This window comes from Rhipicephalus sanguineus, chromosome 8 (genome assembly GCF_013339695.2).
Source record: "Rhipicephalus sanguineus isolate Rsan-2018 chromosome 8, BIME_Rsan_1.4, whole genome shotgun sequence".
Classification (NCBI taxonomy): Eukaryota; Metazoa; Arthropoda; class Arachnida; order Ixodida; family Ixodidae; genus Rhipicephalus; species Rhipicephalus sanguineus.
Genome location: NC_051183.1, coordinates 156,005,124 through 156,024,195, shown reverse-complemented (window position 1 = coordinate 156,024,195; position 19,072 = coordinate 156,005,124). Strand labels below are relative to the sequence as shown.

At 46.1% G+C, this 19,072-nt stretch overlaps 1 protein-coding gene across 2 annotated transcripts in view; it reads right to left on the bottom strand.

The window, feature by feature from the left end:
* The window catches only part of LOC119403616 (leucine-rich repeat and fibronectin type-III domain-containing protein 4), a 102,019-nt gene that overhangs the window by 63,419 nt on the left and 19,528 nt on the right, over positions 1-19,072 (bottom strand). The window contains exon 1 of one of the 2 annotated variants that reach the window (XM_049418635.1): positions 11,590-12,277. The exons of the other annotated variant lie outside the window; for it this stretch is intronic. Within the exon in view, the coding sequence (XP_049274592.1) occupies positions 11,590-12,263 (674 nt within the window). The 5' untranslated portion in view covers positions 12,264-12,277. Of the gene's footprint in view, positions 1-11,589; positions 12,278-19,072 lie in introns of those variants that run through there. 2 annotated transcript variants of the gene reach the window in all.

Here is a 19,072-nt window from a genome sequence, read left to right as displayed (position 1 = left end):
TAGCACAGCACCGTACATGATGCCACAACTCAGTACGTATGCACGTAGTCTGGTACGAAAGCTGAAAAATTGTTGGTGATTACCAACGTAACCGTAGAAGAAACACGAGCGATATTAGAACAGAGCTGCCTATCCCGTTGAAGACCAGGTTATGATTAACAGTGCTTAGTGGGAACGCTTGTAAGTGTGCCTATGCTTTCGTTGATACCGATGAGACGGTGTTAAACTTATAGATTAGGTAGACTCGCGGGCTTCACGATCATGATGAGAACGAAGCCTGACTCAAGTATAGTGGCTCGAATATTTTCAAAAGAATGCCCAGGTAAACGAATGTGTTTTGATAATGGTAGGCTAGGAAGCTTATTGGAATGCGATCTATGGTTGTTAAAGCGTATTCTAAATGAAGTTTCCGTTTGGCCAATGTACTGTTTTTTGCAGACGGTACACTCAAGCATGTATATAACGTTAGAACTATCGCAATTAAATGAACCTCGAATGTTAAGGGAGAAGTCTGAAAACGTGCTATTGGCTTTCTGTGTCGTTTGCATATGTATGCACACCTTGCAACGTGCTTTGTTGCAGGGTGCACAGCTGTTCACAGTTTCAGACTGTTCGCAGTTTAATGCTAGCATGTGATTACGTTCCTGCGAAAAAAATAGGTAAAGCGCAGATCTGATGTCATTCCCCCCCCCCCCCCCCCGCCTTTTCCTCCATGTGACGTGCAATCCAACAATTCTGTCATATCACTAGTGTGCAATGCCATATCAACTGCGTGTGCAATCTATGTTACCCTGTGTAACCTGACTTCGCTGCCACGAGTCCCAAATGTGCGCGCATGAATCCATGTCGACTGCGCGTGACCGCTATCTTATGTTGTCATTCTGCTATCGATAAGTTCTTTGAAACTATCTATCTACTTTAAGCGTGTTTATAAGGAACCCACCGCGATGTACTTGTTACTTTGACAAAGTCTGGTCCACCAGACGAAACGTTAGTGAAAATATACAGTGCCAAACCAACGAAAGTCGTAGTTTCTTCTTCATTCCTTATTCTATCGGGGTCCGCGTGATTCTTTTCCCACTACTATGTATATATATATATAATATATATATATATATATATATATATATATATATATATATATATATATATATATATATATATATCCTATATATATATATCTATATATATATATCTATATATCTATATATATCTATATATATATATATCTATATATATATATCTATATATATATATATATATATATATATATATATATATATATATATATATATATATATATATCCTCCTGATTCCCAGGTTAAAGTTAGGCGCACGAATTTTTCAGAAAGTTCAGTATAGCTCGAATAGACCACGTAGGCAAACAGTGTTAAAGCTTAGCTTAGTAAAAGTTGGGGCTTGCATGTGGTGCAATGTCAATATATTGGAGATCAGGACCAAATAACACGGCGAAACTAACGTACTTAAAAGGTACCTTAAAAATGATAAGGTACTTAAGAATGCTTGAACTGGTATAGCGCATTACTGGAAAGAAGAAACGGCCGAGCAGACCGACACAAGAGGACAGAGCGCTAGAGGACAGAGTGTCGGTCTGCTCGGCCGTTTCTTCTTCCCCGTAATGCGCTATACCAGTTCAAGTACGACGAACCAACTCGCCCAATCTTCAACACTTGTGGACTTAAGAATGATAAGCAAGGAAACAAACTTCAGAAATGCAAGTCAAATTACGTAGTTTGACGAGTGCGGCCGTAGAACACGCCACTGCTGACCGCTGCCATTTTGGACTAGTATTCCAGGTGTGCCGCTGCATTGATTTTGCCCACACTTGACAGTCGGCGCTAGTAGACGTTGAAAAAACTACAAAAATAGTTTTCAACGTCAAATAGTGGGTGCTGGAGTTGGAGCAGACGACAACGAGTTGTCCCATATACTGGACAATTACCAATAGCCGGGACTCAAGAGAAGCGGTGCACTTGCTGTGGACGCTTCGGTGCAATATTTCGTGCTTGCGAACAAGAGGCGATCTGCTGGACAACGCTTAATGTCGATATCAGGAAATGCACATTTAAGAAAACTTTCGACTTCGAGAAAATTGAATGCCTAAACCGCGATTCCATGATCGCGTGATGGTCCTTTTGCTGGGCCGTTCTACAGACTAACGGACACTGGAAAGAACACGAAAGACGCCAAAAGAAAGAAAGAAAGGAAGAAAGAAGGAAAGAAAGAAAGAAAGAAAGAAGGAAAGAAAGAAAGAAAGAAAGAAAGAAGGAAAGAAAGAAAGAAGGAAAGAAAGAAAGAAAGAAAGAAAGAAAGAAAGTAAGAAAGAAAGAAAGAGAGAAAGAAAGAGAGAAAAGCGATTGACGAAGGGCTCCTGTATTTCTTATATTTACAGGCATTGCAGCCCCACAGTAAATTAATAACCCACAGAACATTTTTTGGTAGTTAGCATAGGCCGATAAACCAATGCACCTATTAAACCAGACAAATGGTTCCCAGTGCGCACTCAGATTTGCTTGCATTTCAATATATCGGTAAACAATAATGGGACGCACACGGGCCAGACCAATATCGGTCGTACATGAGCGTCTCTCTGAGCACCGCTCTCAGGGGCGATTAAAATGCTGCGTGTTTGTGCGAAGCGGCGGGGCAGCTGTGCCTCTTCATCACGCCCTTGTGGCGACCGGATGCAAAAGTGGCGGCCGCACAATGAGATCCTTCGAGTGACCCTCGAAGGTGCTGGCGCTGTGTACTCAATAGCTGCCTCCCTTTATTTGATGAGAGCGTTTTGGGAAAAGATTATCGCGACGTCGATAGCTTAGTCCGCGGCTTGCGCTGCTGTACTAATACAGACAAACATCTAGCCGCCCACGCTTCGCCGATATTGGGGACTCCACGTGTCGCAGGAAAAGCCTTTTCACAAAACAATGTGTGCAGCGACATACTGTAGGTGTTGAGGTTTGTTTGCAGTGAATTGTTCAATGGAAGCGTGGTGATAAAAAAGAAACCGCGGAGGCAATTAGAGCTTTCGAATCGGGCAACCTCGCTCGAGAGGCGGCCTCCATTCTAGAGAAGAGGACTTGTCCCGGCTCTCATTTTATCACTTGGTTCCCTGCACACATGGGGAAGAACGTTCTCGAGGGCTTCCCAAACCTCAACGAGCTGGCCCACGATCGCGCGTGAGAACTCACGTGCCGCGACGGTCTGGAGGCTGCGGAGGGGCAGGAAGGGACTCAGCAGAATGACCCACTTCTGACATTTAATGAGGTCACTAAGCGTTACCAACTTGGCAGGAGAGTCTATCCTCTTCCTCGCCCGAAGCTCAGCAGAGCTCAGTCAGCTACTCTGAGAATGTTGCAGACGGGGTCTTTCCCGTCGCGGGGCATTCTCAGTAAGATGTACTCGGACATTGACTCTGGTTGCCCCGACTGCAGTGAAACCTTTTGCTCCATGGCTCACATGCTCTGGCGATGTCCCACGCTGCCTAAAACCCTGCTCTCCAGCGAAGCCGAATGGGAGGAGGCCATCAGAAGCACGGAACTCTGAAAGAAAGCCCAGGCTATCCAGAGGGCCCAGGAAAGCGCGGAGCGTCACGGCGTTCTGTCCTCTACGTGGGCGCGGCCAGCGGTTACAACGGCCTCCCGTTAGGAGGTCCTGTCAGTAACTCCTCAGGATCCAATAAAGTTCGTTGTCTGTCTGTCTGTCTGTCTGTCTGTCTGTTTGAAAGGTGAAACCATGAAATGGCCCTTATATCGGGTCTGGCACTTGACAACCACCTGACAACCACTCGACAATCACTAAATGGACAACCACGTGTCTGTAGCACCACAAAGCCGGCGTTCTAAACGGGTGGTCGCCAACTTTCCTTTCATAACCGTTCCGCCACATTGCAGGTGCAGGATTCCGAAGAAACGATTCGCGAAACCTTTGAATGTACATGGTGTAACAGCACAAAAGAGGAGAAGAATACATCCGTTTCTTTTTGCGCTTTTATATCACGAACCATTACCAACTGGCCCAGTGTACCACGCTTCTGCAGCTTTGAATGTATACTGGCAGGCCTACAAGCTTTTTCAATAACCAGTTCAAAATCATGCCCAGGAGGTGATGGCCCAACGACGCTGTTACAACGCAGCTTGTCATGTGAGAGCAGAACGTCGGGGCGTCGGAATACAAGGATGGATTGAACCACGGTTACCGGGCGTTTGGGGCGAATAACGTATACCACAGCAATAAAAGGCGCCCATGATTCAAACGTTTACTCTGGCTCTGCTCACTTCCTTTCTGCTTCGAGTTAGCGTCTGCAGCGTCAACGTTTCTCGCTAATTTTTCTCTTAACAGTTTCCCTTCATTTAGCCCCTTTTTAGGGTCGCAAACCAAACGCTTGTCTGGTTTATCACTCTTTCTTCTTGAGTTCTCTCGAAGGCACCCTCCTTCCTTCCTTCTTTGTTGACTGTGCATCCCGCGGTCATCCATTCGGGGAACTAATGTCTCCCTGCCTACTATCAAACTATGGTGCTGCTGTCGCAGCTTTAAACAGATCCTAATTGCATACTTTGATTGGGACTTAAGACCATAAAGTTCGGACTATCTTTTTTAGGAGCTAGAAAATCCTGTGTCGCCTAGGAGGCCTATTTCTGTTCTACTAACGCAGATAGAGGCGATAACACTAGGGGTGCAGTGGCTTGCGATGGCGACAGCATGCAGTAAGTGCGCTGACCAAGTCATGCACTCATAAAGTCAGCCACAGCTTCGACCACCAGATATCACGCCTTTTAGCTTCGGGTTTCCCTTCCACCTTGCTTGATGCCGTGGCATCCTCCCTTCTTAAGAAGAAGGGTGTTTCACCTTCCGTTTCACCACGACAGAGTCCTTACAAGTATGTTGTCATGCCTTACATTCACACCATTTCACGCAACCTTAAGAGGATAGGAATAAAGCGCGGCGTAAACCTCGTATTCAAGGCACCCTATAAGCTTTCCAGTTTGTGTGCACGGGCCGGTGAACAAACCAAGAAATCAGTGTGCGAAAAGAAGCACAAGAGGCCATTTGTTCCCTGTGATACGAAAGTGGTATATAAAAGCCAACTCAGTTGTGGTAAAGCTTACATCGGCCAAACGGGCCGATGTCTAAATGATAGATTAAAAGGGCACGCGACTACGCTGATGGCTCAGAACGACGGGGCACCCCTTCCTGCGCATTGCAGGAAGTGCGGGTGCACATCACATTTCGAGGAGGGAGACGTCATGAGTAGAGCAAAGGGAAGGCGTCAAAGAGAGATTCTAGATGCGGACCAGATTAAGATTGCAGCAGACGCGTGCATCAGTGCGCCTTCGGTGCATTTGACGATGAAGGAGACAAACTTCCTGAATGTAAAGCCTGATTGTAAATGTAGAATGCCGGCTGTCACGACATAATCCGTAGCTCATGAAAACACAGAAGACACAAAACTTGACACAATGCAAAACTCAAATCCGATTTTCATCTTATTCGTACGCTGTATGCCCAGCAATGTGAGGCTGATGTACAAGGCAGACAACTTGCCGTGGGAGCGACCGAATCCGAGGGTCGCGGGTTCGGTCCCTGCCAGCGCCATATTGTCTGTTCGTCAGCTTTACTTTCTTCACATCTACACCACAATTGTTTCAATGCACTGAAAACAGTACAATTAACGTCTCCTATACTTTCCTTGGCTCCATTATCTGCTTATTCAAGTTGATCAAGTAGATTAAAACGTTTACTGGTTACCGCCCGTATTTGCGCCATTGAGCATGTGAATTTCAGGCCAGGAAGAGCAGAATAAAAGCAGGACAGAGTGCTCTAATGTTATATAGCGCCTGCTATCTATCTATCTATCTATCTATCTATCTATCTATCTATCTATCTATCTATCTATCTATCTATCTATCTATCTATCTATCTATCTATCTATCTATCTATCTATCTATCTATCTATCTATCTATCAAGCCACCTACACTCTTAGAAAAAAAAGAGAGTCAGAAGAGCGTCATGGCACCGTGACTTTCTTCGGGTATTCATTGGGCCCCTTTTGGAAGGTAGCAGCAGAAAAAGAGAGCACTTTTGCGGGAGTCACGAGACTCTCGTGAAGCGCGTGTTGGTGGCCTTCCGTGATGAAGGCGCCGCCGTATACGCCGTACATATCGCGCGTTTGCCGTTCGGCGCCGTTGTGGCGCCATGGCCCGTGGCTCGCTCGCCGACGCAGCCAGCCTTGCTGGCGCGGCACCTCCGCCTCCTCTCTCAGTCTGCTCGGTCTTTTGGAATGCGTTGCGTTGGTTGCGCGGGTTGTGTCAGTTGCCTGTCTTGTAGTTTTAGGGGCGAAGCTCCTTAAGGCGGCACCCGTTCGTCCCTCGCAGTCGTAGTCGTAGTCCGTAACCAGTCTTACGCTTTGACCTCCAAGGTGGTGCCGGTGGGAGATTTTTCCTGTGCGTTGTTGAACAATAAAAAATTCGCAGCGGTAGCTAAAAGCCGACTTCTTCTGTCTCTCATTCCCATTAGCAGCCATTCTTTACCTCCAAGGCAGTGCCTGGTGAGATTTCTCCTGTGCGTGATTAATCAATAACAATTTTGTTCAAAACGCTGTTGATTGATGAAATAAACCAACGAAAGACGCCAGATGTTTTGTAAAAGCAAAACGGAAGAACGCCAGATGTTTCTAAAGCAAGAGGAAAAGACGCCAGCTGCTTAACGAAAGAGGCCAGATGTTTTCTAAAGCAATGGTTTTCTAAACAATGAAAATTCACAGCGTACATGTAAAATTAAAGTGAGCTGCAAGTCGTCATAACTCATCGAACCTTTAGTATAAACGCGCCCTATCTCACGTCGGTGATGATGTACTGGGCAGAATTCACGGAAGATTCACGGTTTACCGATGAACCTCCGCAGCTTCGCCCACTCATCATCATTCACTCCGTGGAAATGCTGCGATTTTTTTTGTTCGAGCGAACATGCGCATCTTCCGTCGCGGTGATGCCAGCGTCCGTGGGGCGGAATATTCATGGAGCTGTGGAAACGGACAACGTGCGCCTGTTCGTGGTGAGTTTACTGCTTTCGTAGGTACTAACTATATAGCTTTAGTTGGGCGTCTGCAGCAGCTCTGTGGAAGTATGCTGCCAGCAATTTCCAACAGCAGCCTGTGTCCGCGGGGCTGTTGCGGATGTCTAAAACTGTCAGTTAACGAGATGACACCGTTACGCGCGTTGCTGTACAAGCTCCCATAAAATGAGCGATGTGCACAATTATCAAGGATCATTGTTTGCTGATCGCACATTGTGTCTGCATTGCTGAAGGTGGAAGAGGTCGTTTTGAGATGCGCTTTAGTGTACTTCATAATGAAATTCCCATCAACATTCAGTGCGCAGCATGCTTCCGCGCGTGGGAACGCGAAAAAAAAAAGTCTATGTACAGAACACTTAGACGTGCTATATATGATGGTTTTTGTTGGCTTAAAGACGGTAGTTAAGATGCAGATATAGTAGGATGTTTCCAGCGCGTACGCGGTAGTCACTTGGCATGTCTGATCTCGACGTAGATGGCGTCCGAGCGCGCTGGGTTTCGTTCGGGTGCTCGTACTCTCATGTGTGCATCTGAGTATTTAAGGATGGGTTACTTTTGTAATATAGGCGGTCAGTAACCGCTAACCACGTGTCCCTGACTGCCGGAGGATGCGCTTGGGTGTTGGAATATGCCGGCGCAAAGCCGGGCTTATTCGGAAAGCAAACTTTGAAGCGATTTGCCAGAAAAGAAGTGGTTTCATTCGTGCAGCCTATTGCGGAACGAAGTTCCCGTCTTTTTTTATGTTAAAATTTGTTTTCGTTGCGAAATTATTTAAAACGAAAGGCACATGTCAGATGTGTGTACAGTAACGGTGTGTTGAACAGAAGGTGGTTTTAAATACAAATAATCAGTGTGTGTGTGTGTGTGTGTGTGTGTGTGTGTGTGTGTGTGTGTGTGTGTGTGTGTGTGTGTGTGTGTGTGTGTGTGTGTGTGTGTGTGTGTGTGTGTGTGTGTGTGTGTGTGTGTGTGTGTGTGTGTGTGTGTGTTGGTTATTCCCAGAATTCCGGGTCGCTTCTCCCGCCTGTTCACTCCAGGTGACAGCCACACTCGGGGAAACGAAGGTGTTGCTATGGTCCGATGCCTCACCACTCGTGTTGGGAAAATCAGCAGCGGCGTTCGCCCTGTCAACGAGGCACACCGTCCTTCATTTCCTTTGGTTGGACAACACGACGTAGTTAAATAGGTGAGCGGCACCCACGCAAAGCAGCCTAAACCAATTTCGTTTGTTGTTTAAAAGAGGCTCACATCGTCTTGTGCTGCAAGTTTGTCGCCAAGTGACATGTTACAAAAGCTGCTATTTGCAAGTTGTGTTTGACACGACAACGACAAAAAACTTGGTTCCTTATCATGTCTTTTTGCATTTGTTGTTTTGTTGTGAGCCTTCATTATGTCTGTGTAAACCACTTATCGTGTAGGTTTTGCAAAGTCTTACTGAAATTCTGTTTTTTCATCATAATATCACGTTCTGCATTTCATATGAGCGACAACATAGCAAGTCACAAATCTGATGCCTCCAGCCGTCAACACTTTCTGATTTATTCGTAATCATAAGGAATAAATATGAAGATGAGATGTCGATTTCTGCAGTTTATTTTGCACCATATGACACTGTGCACATCACTGTCACACATTTTAGTTGGCTATACACATACAAGCATGTATATAAGAAATACCTCAACGGCTTAATTGAAAATCACGAACCATGTTTTCACGCTTTCTAGATTACTCTGCTGGAAACGGTGTGTTGTTTGGACGAGTTTTATTAAAATAATGCTAAAACTGAACTATTCTTTTTTTTTTTGCAGTCGCTGTGCGCAGCGGCAAGTATTATTGGACTTCTTAAAATGAATACTCCACTATTTTCAACAGTAGTCGCGCAAAATTAGAGAATGGGTCACTTGAGTAATTCAAAATAGTTCTGGAGTCGCTTGACGCTTCGGTGTGTCATTTCACTCCCGTAGGAGTGTTTCTGACAAGAGTTGTTTGACTCCCTCGTAAGTGATAACGCGATCTTTGGATAAGATTACTTCCACTCTTCCTAGAGGGTCAGGGTACTCTCCTAGAGCGCGCTGACTCTGACCCACCAAGAAAGTCACTGTAACACATTAAAGGGAGTCGTATATGTGGCAAGTCAGAACTCTCCGAAAGGAGTCACCTATACTCTTTCGTTTCTTCGAGTGCACGTCTGGCCGCTTTTGTGGTCGTGTCCTTAGCTTAGTATTTACCAAAATTGGCATAGTAGGAAATGGGTGTATGGCCAACATGATTCACAGATCAAGAAATGAATCTCTATTGCGTGTTGCGTACATCATAAAACCCTTTCCAACTGTCACGTATGGCACATACCCGCATAACACGCCCCGTGGTATACGAGTATGCGCCACAGGTGAGGTGATCCACAGACAGCGAGAATGGACTTTGGAAATAACGCGATATCGTTAAGGAGCCCGTGTTGCAGAAAATCCGATGCCGGCGTCGACCGCGTTACGATGAACGAAAAATCCCGAAGGAAGCAAAGAATGAAAATCATGGAACGTGCCGGAATCGAACACAGTCATACTACACGGCAGTGAAGTATTCTACCACAGAGCCAGGACAGTGCTTAAGACTGGTTAGGAAAGAGGCCCTTTACAGGCATCATATTGCGCAACGCCAATCGCGGTTGCAGTGTTGGCTATCTGCTTTTATAGCAATGTGGTAAACATTGACTTCGAAAGCTACACTCAAGCATTGCTCGAATCCGCCGACGACAACTACTTATGACATACACATCATCGCACCATAGCATGCTCTTCGGCATGATAAAACTGTCATTGCTTTAACGTGAGTGCCGACGTTACTTCGGGCGACGAGCACGGCGACTGCACGCCTTGGAAGCCCGCGATGTACTCACAACTACTAAGCTTACCCAGAGACGTCAATCCACCTGGTAAGGCTTGACTCAAAGCGAAAAATCCGGCATAAGTGACTACTAGCCGGCTGCTTCGCGTGAAATCGATTCCCACAGCGTGTGGGATCAGGCATTACATATTTATGTGATCGCTGTGTTGTCGGAAACCGTCGCCTCACTCGTTCGTTTCCCAGTGTGCACTGTCGATCGGGCGCGCGGCGGGGGGGGGGGGGGGGGGGGGGGGGGGAGGCGTTGCCTTTTTAACTATTCTTATTTGGGGAACTAGCAGCCCCCTTGCACCCCGGTAGAGGCGCCTATGTCTCTCGTTCCTTGTTTGTTCGCTCTTCGGTTTCAGAATACGATGGCTGTTGCGATGCCGCATTCGGTCGATTTGCTGAACAGCAAACCACCTCGCTATTTACTGCCTTGTCAAACACCTAGTGAAGTAGACGTAGTGATTCGGCGGAAATTGATAGAAGTATTCCTTTCATACAAGCTTGTTGTTGTCATTTGGGAAACCTCCAGGTAATTGTCCAGTAATTAATTTTCATAATTACCTCTGTAAGAAAAGAAATGCTACAGAAAACTTTGCCACGACAAATACCTTAGAGGTACTGAGATACGTTGAGGACTGCTCAGGTCTAATGTGTAGCCCTAATAACATATTGTCGCAAATTCATAGTATTTCATTTGTTCTTAATTGTTCACCTCATTCGCTTTTATTAACGCATTAATTATCCGTCAAAGAAGTAGTCAGATTTTCAGACATTCCTGCGTGTTTTGATCCTAACATGAACTCTAGCGGAATTAACTACGTAGTAGCGATGCCATCCTCCCATTTCGGTGAGCCCACTCTGCTTGCATGTGATCTACGCAAGCAGAACTGGAATAAAGGGCTTCTCGTAGATCACCCATATTCAGTGACTTCGGTTCAAGTCATCTGTACTGGCACTTAGCCGCCATTTGAGCTGCGCTCGTAAAATGTACAGTACAAATCCGAAGCAACATGCATTGCTGTTGCACGATTTGCAAAATGATGGAAGGCAACACGAATATAAGCTTTTACCCTCTTAGAAATTGTGGCGAAGGGGCATGTAGGGAAGGGTGTTTCAGCTCCACTAACGTGAAACCTGAGGAAGGGCGAAGCATGCAGTGTGAGCCGGCGTTTACCACAGCAAAATCTTAACCTTTTACTGCTTTATTCGCACCGGTCCACTAACGCACAGTCACTCTGCAGATATCTCCCAAAGAAGTGGTGTTTAAAGTAGATGACTTTACCGTAGAGATGCACGCTTGTGTCTCTTGTTTTAGGTAAGAAACTTGAGCGCCTTGGTAAATTGCTTCGGGGATTCTGACACTGTTGCTAAGCCAAACATTATGTTTTAGGCAGTAACGACGAACCTTTAACTCATAATATGCAGAGTATGGACCGGTGGAAAGTAGTGGGATATACAAAACTTTTGTGGCGCATACCCGTTTATGATGAACCGTGACGACGACATGACACGCCGACAAGCCGAGACCCTAAGGTGCTTGGCCCCTCAAAGCTATCAACTAAAAGCAGGTAAACGGCGGGGAATCAGCAACAAGATTCGTATTTGTTTACCTGAAATCAAGGTGGGCCAACCTGGCTGCCAGCTCCGGGAAGTAACTCCTGCGCAGGCACTTGATTCTGCTGTCCTTCAGAATAATTCTTTGTACTTGGTCGAGATCAGCCAGCGCTCCCTCTTCGAAGTGTCCTAATATGGCTCGGTCAATAACCAAATGGTGGAGACCGCCCAGTCCGTGGAACCATTGCCTCCTTAAATCTTTGATGATACTGTTGGTAACCACTACCTGCTTGAGTCCGTGCAATATTGCCAAGGAGCTGTTTCCCAGGTCGAGCGTTGACTGCCTCACGTCCAGGTCATGGACCCGACTCGCGACTCGCCTGGTGTACACCGTAGTCGGGTTGTGCATGCGGAACTGCGATTCCGTGACCATGACCGTCATCACTTCGAGGCCGTCGAACAGGTCCGGCGTCAGGGCGAAGTTGATGTGCTTCAGCGCCAGTGCGTTCATCTTGTAACTGCTGAGATAGCCCAGGATTGTCCTCAGGGAGTGCTTGTTGGTAACGGCCGAACACATCACTCGAATACCCAGGGCTGTCCGGGTACATCTACACGGATGAATGTTGCTCTCGGACGGACACACGGCGGACGTGTACCTCGCTCGGCACACACCCGGGAAGACAAACACAATGACGCATGCGACTTGGAACGGCAAAGCGAAAGCCATCATCTGTCAGACCTGCTGCGTCGTCGTTCTCGCTGCTCCACTGTACCGAAGCACAATGGCTCGCATAGGAATGGAGCGGAGCCTCGATAACAGACTGTCCTATCAGTGCCGCTAAAAACGTGGTAGTTTGGAGACAATATGTCTTCGATAAGCCTCCGGCTTAGTGGCAACCTTGTGCACGAATGTCATTGCGCCTTCCACATGCAGCGCTCTCAAGACGACCGACGGCAACATTTGTTTCTTCACGCTTCCTCAGGGTTTGCGTCGACCATAGTGTCCTGAATAAACGTAACTACCCTCAGTGGTTTGTCGACGATACGCGACGCCGCATGCGGAGACCTCGCGAGAGGAGGACCACTAAGGCAAATTCTTTTGTGTGCATCCCATATGTTCGCGGTGTGTCAGAAGCAGTGCGTAGGGCCTAACGGCCTTTGGTTGTTCGAACTGTTTTTAAACCCATGCGAACGCTAGCAAATGTGTTCCCAAAACCAAAGGACCGCACCCTCCCGGACGAACAAAGTGAAGTTATATATAACGTGGACTGCATGGACTGCGATGCCAGCTACATCGGCGAGACGGGTCGACGACGCCGTACTCGTCTCAAGGAACACGCAAGGGACGTCACGAAGGCTACACATGCAACACGTGCGAAGACGGAATTAATTGACCACTGCCTGACGAAAGGACACGTTTTTGATCTCGATAATGCGACGACATTGGCGCGGGAGCAACGATGGGGCGCTAGAAAATTTATTGAGTCATGGTTCATTCACCGTAATCAAACTGCATTCAATAGTAATCGTGGCCCCCTGCCGGATGTTTACGGCAAGATATAAGCGCGATGTATTCTCTCATTTGATGTCATTTGTGTACTGACGATAGGTAGCGTATAGGTGGCGAAACGTCTATCTCTTGTTATGTTTTCATGTTCAGTAAAGTCGGTGATTGAAAGTTTTAAGAATATCCTAGAATGGCGTCTGCAAGTACAGTTGCGAAGTGCCCACTAAGCCATGATTCTTCCTTTTGCAAATTGGCGAAGTAACCACTACTCGCCCATAAGGTGCCAGACGCACTTACGCAGCTGCACACTTGCCTTGGGTGGGCAGCATTAAACAGCCCACTCGCTGCGCCATTAATATGTACTGATTCTACGATGCTGCCACGCAATATTACATGCGTTAAGATGATCCCTCCCACTACATGACATTCATATAGTGTTTTTCTTAGGAATAAATTTCAAATACTGGCGTGCCTCCGAGATAGAACACCTACTTGCCACGCAGAAGGCCTGGGAGCGATTCTCACTCAAATCGAAAATTTTTTATTTATTTATTTTGCACCTATCTCAAATTTTCGCTCACGGACAGCGCAGATTTTTTCGCTCACAACCAAGGACGCCGACAGCAGCACCGACACGGACGCCGACACCGGAATTTCTGCGAAACGAGCTTTTCAAAGCTATCGCGTTAAAAATGAATATAATCAGTGTGCCGATGAAGTTCATGTCATCGCTTTTAGTTTGGTTTTTGCAAATAAAAGCAGGAAGTACATTGGTATTCTAGAGAGAACTCAATAATAGTACGATTACAAACAGTATCTGTGACGCACAATGCCTGCACCACGCGCTTGCGTTTTTTACCGCAAGAGCCGATGGGTTGTACCCAAGGTGTACTGATTTTTGGGCTAGTTGGTTTACCATCACCGATCACTTAAGCGCGCGCAAATAAGGACAAAGGGAGGTGACGGCACCTTGTGTTGTCGTCACCTCCCGTTCTCCTTGTTTGCGCGCGCTCAAGTGATCGGGGTTGCACCCAGCCTCGACAGCCAGACGCCCCAGTCTAGATTGCCACTGGCAGAAACATACGAAGCATCTTTCCCATTGTTCATTACTGTGGAGCAAAGTAATTGCTCGAATTCTATTTGCAGCTCAATTGTACATAATCGCCACGCTGTTCTGATCGCGTGACACGTTCTTAAAGCACTACCAAGTGCTTCGAAGCGGTGTAGACGGTCTCCAGTATACACTCTAATCATGGCAACGTTCACGACAGCATAAAACGGCAAGTTACTTATAATTTATAAGTTACGTGGCTGTTACAACAATTTTATCTTTGTGTTTTCTTCATTTCTCTCTCACATATAGGTTGCATTGACAGTAGCATGCCATTTTAAAGGCTAAAGCACCGCGATATGCATTGTAACCTTTAGACCGAAACATAAAAAGCACACTGATTCATCCGTCAGGGGACCTACACTATGGAGTGTAAGATTATTGATGATTGTGTCACATCGCGGTCTGTCTTGTTCAAGGCTGGCTTTAGCAAGTGAACAGCGGATAATGTATACACAGAACGGGTCTTGACAGCAGAAAAACAAATCACAGAAGCAGCGATTTTACATTGCGGGATATTGTGGCAAGCGATGGTGGGGTACGAATTAAAACGAGTTCAATAAAGTGAGCCCGCTTCGTAAACACGTAATTTAAAAGGTGGCATACAATCCGCACAGACATGGGAAGAAGTGCAAGAACGACATACCTTCTTATGTTGGTTAAGTGTTCGTGATAAACAACTTCATAAGTTGCTGTTACGTCTATTTAGCTTTTAAAATTGATTTGCCCCCGTGAAGCTTCGCTAATAGCGGAGAAGAGGATACATGACATGGCAAATGGCGACACGATAAAGTACTGTGAGCGCGCGACAACCGACAAGATTAAACTAACGATGAGATCGAAGAACTATTCCGCGGCGCGAGAAAAAAAAAAAAACTTCCAGCTCTCCCAATACAATTAAGCCGAATTTCCTTGTCGTCTTGTCTAGCTTATTTTCAGCGTTAAAAATAAGTGGCCGTAAAATACAGCAAATATCAGGTCACAACATAGCACCAAGCACGCCTAACCTTTATCAGTTTGCCAACACAGGAGAAAAAGATGCCGCTAAGTTCGGAAAATAGCATGAGACAGCCGCTCGGCGGTGATGGCAGATAGAGAGATGTGTGAGCTCGCGGTGAGTCACACATGTGGCGTCCTCCAGGCGCCGCTTCAACTTCATCAAACCAGGGGCGGCGTCATCTGTCCTAAGCGTTGTACAGCTTGAGGCGTATGCCGGGAAGAACATTCGAATGCGAGGCGGTTGGTGCGGCTGTTGAAGTCGCGCTTGTGCTGCTCTTTGTTTCATCGATTTAACCAGGTTTTACGCTCCGCGCTTTGGTGACGTGCGTGGTGTAATCGTGTTCTGTACGTGATTGGCGTGCAACTGCTGATGCGATAAGCAAGGACACACATTAACGTGCGCGATCCGCCGCAAATCAGGCACGGGGAATTGCAACGGGGACGTTCAGTGCGCTGCGTGGTCGTTGCAACGAGCTGCATTGCTGATTCTTCGCTTGCCGGAGACTGGCAATTATCGAGCATGTTGCATGACTTGCATCCGTTGTTACGTTGGCCGAAGACCGTAGTAAATGTGGTCTACAGGTAAGCAAAATTCTCTATTCAGTACGTTATTTGCTTGTGTATTCGCGTGTTTACCTGAATTCATGCTTATGTTTACGCTACTGCACGAGATGGGTCGTGCCAGAAAAATAAATCGTGTCATGCTTTTATGCAATGCATTGTTACTGGCAGTATTTGCTCTGCGTTTGACTTTACGAGATGGGTGTTTGGGCGTATATTATCAGACATCCGACTAAGATCATTTGTTATCATACCCGTTTATGTGAGAAGCGATGGACAAAAGAAGTTTAACTTTTCTTGTTCTCATCGTCTTAGTACCTTCAACACGCTCGATGAAGGCGGCAATCACGGTTTGCAATACTGTAGGCGGCATCAACAAAGTGCCCCAGATCAGCGTTGCCCAGACGAGCTCTGAGAGCGCAGTAAGCCGCTCCTGTCCATGGCAGTCTGGGCTGTTTGTCACGTCTTCGTCGCAGATAGATGATATTTCGTGGCGACTATACGCAAAGTGTCGGCTAATTGAACTTTTCGCCATGCTTCAATATCAGCTGCGGTAGTTTAAAGTGTGCGGGTTAGTTGCTTCAGATCACTGGCATTCATTTCGGTAGCGCAAAAAAAGACACATTAACAACAACAACAACAAAAAAGAAACCTCGAAGAGTGACGTAGCGCGTGCGCGCCTGTGCAACGGGTTTTTGTGTTTCTTTGCAGTAACGTCAGTTGATGTCTAGCGCCCGTCCTGTCTAAGTGTCCTCTCTTGTGCCTGTGTCTTTAATTTTCTTGCGCTACCGAAATGAACGTCAGTGAGGGTTTAAGTACATGAAAGACAATGAAACGGTGTTAAGAGTGCCTTTAAAGTGAATCATAGCATCCTTGCGTGTGTTGCTGAATGTAAGAAACCCGAGGCACTGCGCCGACCAAAGTAAACATTTAATGCACTCACGCAAAAGGACGTTGATGACGTGAAAAATTGAGTTGTTAAATGCAGTGCTTTGGCTGAGCACGTTTCAGGGGACACGCAATCGACTGGGGGAAGCCACATGCTCGCGCCAGAGACAAATGACTTTCACGGCTTCTTTGTCTTGAGTCGAACTTGATACAGACCACTCCGCACATTCTCAGCAGGAGTCATGACGATCTACCTTGAGTATATGCGCGCTGCCCGCGCGATATATTCAAGCGTATTTAAAGCGAACTGCTCGCACACATGTTTTCATATTACTGATGGACAAGGCTCCCGTGTGGGAGCCGACGCGTCCTTGTGTGTGATCGTGCGTGCGTGTGCGCGTGCATGTGTGTGTGTGTGTGTGTGTGTGTGTGTGTGTGTGTGTGTGTGTGTGTGTGTGTGTGTGTGTGTGTGTGTGTGTGTGTGTGTGCGCGCGCGTTTTGCTTTAGTCGGCGCGCTGCCTCGGGTTTTCTTACCTTCACAATGTATCATTCCGACCAGACGGGCTACCGTCAGACTTTAAAGTTCTGCGCCTTCATCTAACTTGAAACCCTACCAGAAATATATGCTGTAGTTACCTTTCTTCCGTAGTTGCACTCATACAGATCGCAATGTACGGCATTCAAAATTCAGATTACCTGAATTCATGTTCATGCTTACGCTACTGTAAGAGCTGGGTCGTTTCAGAAAAATAAATTATGTCATGCTTTTACGCGATGCATTATTACCGGCAGTATTTGCTCTGCGTCGCTCGATTACGTCTAACTGCGCCGCTATCGAAACGGGACATCTGAGATTGATATGTTACGCAATAAGCGATACGCTGTGGCTAAACAATTTTTCAGATAGCACGATGGCCAGCAATCGTGCAACGTAGGAGTCCAAAGGGGGAGACGGTCGGTGTGGTTGGTATGTTATTTCGTGTTCTTAGTTCTTTGTCGATAAGAATTTGTTCTATGGCAATTAGATAATTTTTTTTTGTTCTCCTTCTGTTCTAGGGTGAAAGCAACGTGTCACTATGGCTAGAAAAGATGAATCAGTACACATGTGATGTAACGTAAAGCCGGAATGTTTAAAGGTACGTAGACAGGACAAATGATGTTTTTTGCCATATTCAATGTGTTGCGTTGAAACTGTTTACAGCGTACATCCCGCCCAAGGCGGCAGGGAGGATCTCCTATCAGGCAACATGGAAACTTCTAGACGCCAATATGCCTTACGTTCGGTGCAGCCGAGGTTATGAAATGTCAGGTGGAACATTCCGCTTGAGGAAAACAATTAGGTACGTGCATATTCAAGCTCCACGTGAAATGCTAAGTATGGTCACTGAAAAATAGTAATTGTAACAGTTCTGTTTCTGATCACCTGCTGTCGTGTTTCTGCTACTAAACTGTCACTTTTATTATTGTATTCCTGACTCTTGTGCTAAACAGAAGTAAATTACAGGTGGGATTGACTTGCGTTTTCAATTCAGTTTTTTTTTTTCTGATAACCGTATTGTACAGGATGCTAGATTTTAGGAACGCTTATGTATTGGTCAAATGACACCCATTTTCTTTTTTTTTGGTGGGGGGGAGGCGGTAAGGGGGTAAATAAGTGTCGCACATTTAATGTTATTGGCAGTTGTATGCAATGTGGCAGCAACCGTTGCGCTAGTGCGAGATAACGGTTCTCTCCTTTTAGGATCCACTGTCCAGCAAGGAGATTGCGGAATCACCAACTGACATACTGACTGATGAATCATAATTGTGCGTGCTGCAAAAGAGCGTTTGACAGCAGATCCCCACGACCTGCTTCTGTAAACTTATAATAACCACCGGCGAAAACAAAGAAAAATGCTTTCAATACCGGCGGCCTTCTATCAGCTAGAGAAGTCCCTGAAACAATAATAATAAAGATAATCAATTAACGTATGTGTAGTGATGACTACCACACTAACTTTGACGTCTTCTGCTTGGGAAGTATAAAGCTACACAATGTGAATTCTTTTTTATGATGCATGTTATATTTTTTTCACAAAATTCCTTGTCAGCAGCAGTTTTGTACAATGCTTGATTTGGACTTCTCTTTGAAGTTTTCTTTAACTGTTAGCGTCTATATGCTGAGAAGAAATGGTTGCTTGTTTCAGCTTATGAGAAAACAACAAACAAACAAGCAACTAAGCATGTAAAGGTCCCTGACCTAACTCCCATATTTTTTTACATTTTGACTAAACCCGTGCAATAAATTTATTCTGTGGCTCCGCTACAAGCCAAGGCCACGCCGCAGAATAAAAAAAAAACAATGTCGTGCTTCTTACCGGGTCTTTGCGCTATTGCCAGCGCTGGCCGTCGCGTAGCGACCACTACGTTTTCTGCAACACTCTTCCTCCGTCCTCCATTGCTCGCACCTCTGCTACTCTTACCCAGATTGTTG